We start from the raw sequence: 9,968 nt of genomic DNA on the forward strand, positions 1-9,968 counted from the left end.
CATCTTTGCTTGTGAATGGGTGAGCAATTCAGGGAAGCTCCTTTTATACCCAATCATGGCACCCACCTGTTCCCAATTGGCCTGTTCACCTGTGGGCTGTTCCAAACAGCTGCTTGATGAGCATTCCTCAGCTTTCTCAGTCTTTTTTGCCACCTGTCCCAGCTTTTTTGGAACGTGTAGCAGCCATAAAATTCTAAGTCAATGATTATTTGCTCAAAACAATAGGGTTTATCAGTTTGAACATTAAATATCTTATCTTTGTAGTATATTCAATTAACTATAGGTTGAACACTATTTGCAAATCATTGCATTATGTTTTTATTTATGTTTAACACGACATCCCAACTTCATTGGAATTGGGGTTGTACTTGAATCTTTGGGCAGCAATTGTGGAATGGGCTACTTCAGTTTACTCAGGGCTGGATCCACCAAATATACTGTCTCACTAACAGCATTTATGTACTTGGAATGATATAAAAGGAAATCCAAGATTAGACATTATACATTTTCAAATATTTGGGGAGAAAATGTGCTCCACAAGCTTGTTAAGAGCATGATGAATATTTAAAAAAAAAAAAAAAATTGTAATTGTGAGCGGCATGAAAAGTATTCACCTTTTTTTAACGCTTGAAAACAATATACTGTATGTACTGTACTTAAAATAAGTTTCTAGCTGACATTAAAATTAATAAATGATAAAATGCCCTTGTAAATTGTGAAGGTTTACCTGTCAATGGAAATAACAATTTTATGTTGGAAGTTAGAACTGATATCCAGGTAATAAACGCTTCATGGTCTTGACCTATCCTCCTAACCGACTTGATGTCCTTCACCCTGTCATAGAAATGCATTTAGCAAACAGTGTCCTGGAAGCTGTTTCCTCTTACCAAACAAATTTAGGCCAGCAGTAATAAGTAAATGCCACTCTTCAGCCGATGTTTGATTGCAGTTGTAACAGATATCGACTCTCCACACAAAGACTACAAAAGACTGCCCTGCCCTGCTTGTCTAAATCCACTCAGCGGAGTTCAGGAGTGAGGGAAGAATGGAACGGGAGATCGACAGTTCGATCGGTCTGCAGAGATGCGGAATTTGTATCGGTCCGTTGTGGTAAAGAAGGACCTAAGCCGAAAGGCGAAGCTCTCAATTGACCGATCAATCTATGTTCCTCCTCTCACCTATGGTCACGAACTGTGGGTCATGACCGAAAGAGCAAGATCCCGGATACAAGCGGCCGAAATGAGTTTCCTCTGCAGGGTGTCGGGGCTCTCCCTTAAAGATACGATGAGAAGCTCGGTCATCGGGAGCGGCTTAGAGTAGAGGCAATGCTCCTCCGCATTGAGAAGAGCCAGATGTGGTGGTTCGGGTATTTGATAAGGATGCCTCCTAGATGCCTCCCTGGTGATGTGTTCTAGTTGATAAATAAGCAATAATTCATAAATAAAAGAGCGGCATGGTGGGCGACTGATTAGAGCGTCTGCCTCACAGTTCTGAGGATCGGGGTTCAATCCCCGGCCCCGCCTGTGTGGAGTTTGCATGTTCTCCCCGTGCCTGCGTGGGTTTTCTCAGGGCACTCCGGTTTCCTCCCACATCCCAAGAACATGCATGGTAGGTTAATTGACAACTCTAAATTGCCCGTAGGTGTGCAAATGGTTGTTTGTTTGTATGTGCCCTGCGATTGGCTGGCAACCAGTTTAGGGTGTGCCCCGCCTCCTGCCCGATGATAGCTGGGATAGGCTCCAGCACGCCCGCGACCCTAGTGAGGAGAAGCGGCTCAGAAAATGGATGGATGGAATTTATATAAGGTTAATTATTGGTATTGTGCCACTGCCTTGTAAAATCTCTTTTACTAGCCTGTCACCAAGATGCTTGATTGATTGCTTCAGATCCTTTCTCTTTTTTTCCAGTTCAAATTTGCTGACTTTAGATAATAATTGTGTGGTGGATCAAAGTAAGAGTAAATTAAATGGTAGTGTCGATCTACTGAAAGTTTAACAGTGAAGAGCTTAAGCAGGAGCCAAGGACATATGCCAAGACATGAATAGGGAGGCTACGCTGAAACGTGGTGGGATACACCAAGTGCCTCTACTCCTATGAAGCGAGTGATGAGCCTATCCCTGATGACACGAAGAAGCTGAAGGTTTCATTTTTCAATGTTGTTGTGGATTCAGCCATATCAGTCATTCAGGACAGATTGACCACAGTGGGAAATGCGGGGCAAAAATTGCATGTTTTAACAAATTTCCCAAGCCTATTTGACGAGGAGCTTGCAGAAGAATGTGAGCCGCTTGGAACCATAAATATGAACACTACGTTCAGAAATTACGCTCCCACCGGTGTTCAGAGAAGCAGAGCGCACTCCATTTGGTATGACTTTACGAATGAGCAAGTTGGCCATTTGCAAGGATACGTCAATGCGTCCGCCATATTTAAAGTGTCAGTTCTGCCTGTAAACATCTCGTCCTGCCTGACGCTCCGGCCGCTCTGTCGTCTCAGTCAGAGAATAACCGAACGGCATACTCCAACAATGCTCTGAACGTTGCGCAGTGTAGAGAGTGCGCTTGGAGTGAATTTCCGAACGAGATGCGCCAGCGCGCCGTAGCAGCCTGGCTAACCATCGTGCCTACGTGGCGGCCATGTTGGGGAGGTCGACGTTCTCATCGAAGGCAATGAATGGACATTGAAATTAATAATTATATTATTTAAATATATATATATATATATATATATATATATATATAACACACACACACATATGTTCTTGAAACCATCTTGCACTTTGCAAGGGATGAAGAATGTTCCCAAATTACCATCTCATCATAAGTATCAACCACACAGTTGGGGAGCAGATATCGTACAAGGCTATCATAGCATCAAGGATGGAAGGAGGAAACGCTTCTGAAATATTTTATAACATACATTTTAACATAAACAGAAGCATGCAGGGGAAGAATGCCCAAATTCTTGCAAATCAGGTTTCTTGAAGGCTTTTTCGGTATTTGTGTAATACCAAGTTTTTGCTGTATTTAATTACATCCATCCATTCATAGGAGTGTCTTGCACAGGGCGCCATTCAAGCCAGGACCGCCACTGGATATGAACATAGGTAGATACAACACAACCCTTTTGAGCTGCATACCTGTGGCTTCGCAGACGGCAGCCCATATCACGTCTGTGGACAGCAAGAAAACCGAAATAACAAGGATGCCTGCACATGATGCTGAGTATGGTTGCACACAACACCGTACAATCACTACTAGGGAACTGGGAATAACCTTTCACAGGTAAACATATTTTTACGGCTTTAAAAAAAAACTAATGTCCCGCCTTGACAGGACACACTTTGTCGTCAACAGAAATCCAAACCCCGTGAAAATTGGTTGGAAAATGAGCAAGTTATGACTTGTTTGCAAAGTACATGCATTGCCTTTGATGGCAACGTTGCCCCCGCAAACATGGCCGCCACGTAGGCATGTCCGTTATTCAGTCTGCTAGTGTAGCTTGTATTCTCATATATGTGACTGCAAATTGAGCGCGCGTTTGTGGTATTTTCTGTTGTTATGAAAAGGTAAATCAGAAGCCAGAATTATTGCAAAATTACCCATGGACTCTACTCCAATTTCGGGAATAAGAGACAGACAGGGACAGAGACACGGAAGCGAAAGTAAAACGGGTTGTCATTTCGGCGCCACAGTTTCGTAGAATTCATTTTCCGTGTCCGAGCTATGAGCTGTTTAGCTTTTAATGCGGTGTTACTGGATATTTCCAACCAGCTTACCCCCGGACAGCTGGCAAGTCTCAAGTTTCTGTGCGGGGACATGATTGGGAAAAGGGAGTTGGAAGCGATCGACAGCGGATTGAAACTTTTCCAGTCTTTGACCGAGAGAGGTGTGCTTGGACGAGATCGGAGAGAGTCTCTGTCGGAACTTCTCAAACAAATTCAACGACAGGATCTGTCGGAAAAGTTGAGCAGCTTTCAGTCACCGCCGGAATGTGCTGACAACCAACCTTCCGAAACGGAGAAAGGTATAGTTTCCCTTTTTGACGTTTCTTTGTGTTTAACTTAATTACTGAAACATACTCTAGTTCAATGGCACCATTGGGTACATTGTATATAGGGAGCTGCAGAAATGCTTGGTAATGTTACGCAATGTACTTCGTATATCCGCAAGCTCGTTCCTTATTATTTCGACAACAGTAACACAGAATTGAATTAGCACTTTTCAAATTTGCTCACGCGGACATCTTTGTACTTTTTAAGTTTAGAAAAACGGCGTTCGGGACAACTCGTCACCGGATATTGCGCTGCAACTTCACAAATGTCGGTTTAGTGCAGCCTGGTGACGTCATTGCGCCGCGAGGCTGTGCCAAATTGGAGATAACAGTTTGACCGAAGTGGCACTTCTAGAGTGTAGACCAATCTTACTGAGAAACTACTGTTATTTAACCTTACCGCAAAACAAAACTAATAAACCACCGGTGTCAAACTCAAGGCCCAGGGGCCAAATCCGGCCCGCCAAACCGTTTTCTGGAGCCTGCGAAAGCAAACCATGTGCGTCAACTTGATGTTTCTTGCTAAAAGTCCTAAACTGCTAATTGCCATGACTGTTAAACTGACCTCTAATTCAGTCAACGAGTTATCCAACAACTTGTTGTAATAATATGAGGCAATCATATATTTAAATGGGTTCAAAGTTATCACTCACCGCTACCAAGAGATAATTCATTTGAGGGGGTTGGTGGCACCGCTCGGTAAGGTTTGAGCGGACAGGCGCACCGGCTTTCACATGCGGGGAGCAGAGCAGAGATGAGCCTCACAATCGATAGGTAAAGATAAACCTGCAGGCTGGGGGGGGTCGGTCTATGCCTGCGAAGCCCACACTGGCCATCCAGGTCGCCACTTGGCGTCAAAATGAAACTTATAACTGTGAGGAACGTTTGAAATGTCGTGCAGCTAGCGGGCTAGCTACCTGGGTAGCTGCCTTCTTAATCGAATTACAAGCAAGTGATCCGCCATGCTGTCACAGTTTGTGGGCTAGCCGTCGCTGGCTAAGCACAGTGGCGCGGTTCAAGGCCAACCCATTCGAACTGGTCCTTTCACATATCCACATGAACTCAAGTATTGTACTTCAGTTTGGACAAAGAAAGTGTGAGTACTGTATGTCATTTAGGCCAAATATTTCCTGCTTTTGAATTACGTTACAATTATCTGACAGCTTAAGTTACTCTACATAACCGTTTTTATATTCTCCCCGTCTCCAGTAAATATTTACCGCCCAAAAACTTTCAATATTAATGTTGATTATCAAATGTGAATTTGAGAGAATTCAACTTCCTGAGCTCAATAAAGTCCTTTTGTGTAAAAGTATAAATAACCAGGTCATGTTTTTCATGAACTGGGTAGCTGTTCATAAAGTAGTTATACGGTAATAAATTGGTTATCCATTCGTAAACTGATTATCTGTAATTGGGGTGGGGGTGTTAAACTCCATTATGAGACTAAACAAACGATTTGAACAAACATAACCTCTAAAAATGGTTAAGTTGTTAAATTGAAATATGTAAAATTGTTTGAGACTTCAGTGTTGTGTCAAGATGGGGAAATTCTACCTTTTTTATTTTTCTGAAGTGCTTTCTTAGAACCTGTATAACTTTCTCTTTTTATTTACTTTCTCTTATTGTGAAATTCAGCCCTCCTTTTATTTAGGAAATGAGAGAATATTACACAGCTGTGCTCATATGTTTGGTTACTAGGACAGAATTTGTAAGATGTGTACAATTCTTTATTATGCTCTAATAACATTATATCACTGGCATTAAAAAACAACAACAATACTACTGTTTATCGTGAAGGTTTGGGGGAAAATATATCATTCTAAATAATTTGCTATCGTGGCAGACTGAAACATATATTGAGAGAGAGCAAGAGCAATGGATAACCCAAAAACAGTATTAAAAAAAAAAAAAGTAACAACTGCAATTAAAATTTGCAATATACCGGGACCGCGAAGCAAGAACCGTGATATTGCGGGTGATTACTGTATCTGTATTCCGTGATGATAAATTGCAGGGACTCATCGTTTCCTTGACATGTGAATCTCAGGACTCACAGTCTCAAGTGTGAAATTATTTATGTAAATAGGATTTTTGTCCGATTGTTTAATATGCCTTTTATATGAAATCTAACACAAATGCATTTTAGTGTCTTCAGAGTTCCTTTTTGTTTGTTTGTTTCTTTTACAAATGGTACGTCTTTGTCACTCAAGCTTTCTTTATGGTAAATGCCACTAGAGGGAGCCTCATATTGTTGGTACAATACACCTGCTCTTTGTAATACAACAACGTGAGGCTTGGAAACAACAAACCAGTAGTTGACGACGCTGGTCATTCGCTATTGTCTGACAAAGTTTCTCCTCGTACTCTGCTATCATTCTACAAATATTTATTTGACGGCCGCACTTATTCGCGCTTTCAGCAACGCTCGCAGCATTTCTACTGTCCACATTTTAACACGATAATCACATTCACATGACTTTGCAAGCACATTTGATCTCTAGTGACCGAAGTATTGACCACAAACATGTCTCTATGGTAACGACTAGCGAGCTGAGCGAAGATCGCTTAGTTGAAATGCTTCAACGTGCACCGAGGTGAGTCACACAAATGTATCCATATAAAGTCTGTGTCAGTCCAATAACATATTTTAATCAATTGATTACCTTACCTTAAAAGGATTTTAAATCGAGAAATCTCATCCGGGATTCCAAGTTGCCAAGCATAGATCGATGCACTTGGATCGTGTGAATATACTGTAAATCGATGCATCGATATAGTGAATGAATCGTGACACCCCTAATAGCGAAGTTACAGTTACTGTGTCAGTAGTTCAAATTATGTTATAAAGTTGAAACACCAATCAGTTCAAGTTTAGCCTCAAAGATCACTGCCGATTTAGTTTTATTGAATGAAGTCCAATTCTTCGTAAACAAAAGTTATCATTATTATTTTTCCAATAGAAGTTTAAGAAATTTGCATTGGACTGCCATGAAATCAGTGTGTTTATCTCTTGACTGTCTTTACCAGACCAGGATGGCTGCATTAGCTCTCAACAGTTTAGGATATTTTGACCAAAATTCTTCACCTACAATGTCAAAAATAGAAGAGAAAAAAAATACTCACAGCAATTCAGCATATGATCGTTAGCAATTGCTCAATTTACTGTCCATTCATACAGTGACCAAGAAGCCATTACTACCAAAGAAAGAAACAAACAAAAGCCACATTACAGTTTGAAAACGCACACGGGGACAAAGGCCTTAATTTCTGGAGACATGTCCTGTGGTCTGACAAAAGTAAAATTGAACTGTTTGGTCATAATGACCATCATTAGGTTTGGGGGAAAAAGAGGAAACCTTGCTAGCCTGACAACATCATCCCAAGTTTGAAATACAGGGGTGGCAGCATCATGTTGTGGGGTTGTTTTCACACAAGAGGGACTGGTGCACTTCACAAAATAGATGGCTTCATGATGAAAGAACATTATGTGGAACTAGTGAAGCAACATCTCAAGACATCAGCAGGAAAAGTTTAGTCTGATTTCATGTCAATGAGTGGGAAAAAAATCATTTTTTTAAGTCTTTTTATGTAGTGTATGTAAACTTCTGGTTTCAACTGTATATACAGGGTGGCGGCTGGGATTGTTTTAGGGTGTGGTGGTGGGCCCTCAGGAGGCTTATATAGGGGGGCCCAGAATTTAGTGCTACTCCTATGGAGAGAGATTAACTCTGTCATTCACAGCGTCACTGAGTGCAAACCTAAACCAAACTGCCTGCACGGAAGTCAGGCAAATATACCCCGACACCAATTTTGGGGAGTTTGGTATTTATTTTGGCTGTCACATTTCACATACAAATGTTTAATTTTCCCTTTTTTTCTTTCTTTATTCCTCTTCAGCCAAGCTGGACATTGCCACAGAAGTAATTACCGAGAACATGGGGCGGACCTGGCGTAAATTAGGACGCAAACTGTGTTTGAAAGACAGTAAACTGGATTCTATCTCAAAGAGGTATCCAACAGATTTGGAAGAGACAGTCAGAGAGCTGCTGAAGGAATGGAGGAAGATTCGTGGAGCTGAGGCTCGTACAAGTGAGCTGATTGAGGCCCTAAGAGCATGTCAGCATAATCTCACAGCTGATACATTGGAGGAAAGATTTGCATGCATGTGATGTCAATAAAGACAAATCATATATAAATCTCAACCATCAGTGATGACTTTATTTCTTTTAAAAAAAAAAAACTTGTGTTCATAATACAATCATGAACTGTAAAATATTATAGACCATTTTTGCGCAATATGTTTGCTAATTTTTTTCCCATTTGAATTGATCTGTCAACCATGATAGAACTTTTTTTTTGTTTGTCATTAAAATGATGAAAACAGGAATGAAACCAGCTCTTTCCCACCACTATCTTTCATTCAAATGTAAAGGTTGCATTGCAGTAAAGTGGAAATTATGTTTACCAACACATTTCTTGATGTCAGTTGATGACAAAAACATTTTTAAATTGCGAGAGATTGTGTTTCAAATTGTTTATGTTTTAAGTACAATGCGTCCACCCCCGGGGCTTTGCCACCGAGGAGTTTTTTAACCACCTCAACCCCAGAGATAGGAGAGTCCGCCTCAGAGGACCAAGACTCTGCTTTCTCATGGGAAGGCGTGTCGGTGGAATTGAGGAGGTCTTCGACGTATTCTCCCCAGCGACTCACAAGATCCCGAGTCGAGGTCAGCAGCGCCCCATCCCCACTATACACAGTGTTGATGGTGCACTGCTTCCCCCTCCTGAGACGTCGGATGGTGGAGCAGAATTTCCTCAAAGTTCTCCATGGCCTCACTAAACTCCTCCCACGCCTGAGTTTTTGCCTCAGCGACCACCTAAGATGCGTTCCGTTTGGCCAGCCAGCTACCTCAGGAGTCCTACAGGCCAAAAAGGCCCGATAGCAAAAGGTGGAGTGAAATAAGTATACCCACACCTGCTAGGCGCCTCTCAGCATGGGCAACTCCAGAGGGGAAGAGAGTCCAACCCCTCTCTAGAGGACTGTACCAGAGCCCAAGCTGTGTGTGGAGGCGAGTCCGACGATATCTAGTCGGAACCTGAAGTGGGCGATCAACATCAACTCCGTCCTCAAAAAGGCCCAGCAGAGGATGTACTTCCTGCGGCTTCTGAGGAAGCACGGCCTGCCACAGGAGCTGTTGAGGCAGTTCGACACAGCGGTCATCGAATCGGTCCTACGTTCTTCCATCACAGTCTGGTTTGGTGCTGCTACAAAAAAGGACAAACTCCGACTGCAACGGACAATCAAAACTTCTGAAAAGATTCTCGGTACCCCCCCCCCTACCCACCCTTGAGGACTTGCACACTGCCAGAACTAGAACTAGAGCATGCAAAATCCTCTTGGACCCTCCGCATACTGGTCACCAGCTCTTCCAGCTCCTTCCCTCAGGTAGGCGCTACCGATCAATGCAAACTAAAACTAGCAGACATTCCATCAACTTCTTAAACAGCTAACCATTGCAACATGCTGCCATTTCTGTCGGGCCAATTATACATTACTCGTGCACTCACTGTAGTTGTCTCGCCACACTGCACTATTTGCATATCTGTTGTTGACCAATACTGGCCACTCATCCCAGAGTAGCATCTGCACCACTTGCACACTGACTGAGTGTCCCAGATTATCGCACTACTAGTCACTTTAAACTGCGTACATTCCTTGAAGTCTCGGCGCCCTTTGCACAATGGTCATTGCACCAGACTCTTGCTATATTAGTCATTCAAAGTGCTCTAAATGCAGGAGAAGTTTGAATATTTTTGTACAATTGTAAAAACAATAATAAAATAAATTGTACTGGCATTACCAGATAACGAGCAACCCTTTATTGCTCAGTTTTTCTCAATGTATTTATGTC

The 9,968-nt window shown here is 42.2% G+C and overlaps 1 protein-coding gene across 1 annotated transcript; it reads left to right on the forward strand.

Moving 5' to 3' along the window:
- The first annotated feature begins 3,515 nt into the window (after nt 1–3,515).
- On the forward strand, nt 3,516–8,361 carry fadd (Fas (tnfrsf6)-associated via death domain). The gene is made up of 2 exons (XM_061703267.1): nt 3,516–4,026; nt 7,954–8,361. The coding sequence occupies exons 1-2, from the start codon at nt 3,726–3,728 to the stop codon at nt 8,223–8,225; spliced, it is 573 nt and encodes a 190-aa protein (XP_061559251.1). The 5' UTR covers nt 3,516–3,725; the 3' UTR covers nt 8,226–8,361.
- Nucleotides 8,362–9,968: the final 1,607 nt, after the last annotated feature.

The sequence above is a fragment of the Phycodurus eques genome, chromosome 2 (genome assembly GCF_024500275.1).
Source record: "Phycodurus eques isolate BA_2022a chromosome 2, UOR_Pequ_1.1, whole genome shotgun sequence".
NCBI classification, from domain to species: Eukaryota; Metazoa; Chordata; class Actinopteri; order Syngnathiformes; family Syngnathidae; genus Phycodurus; species Phycodurus eques.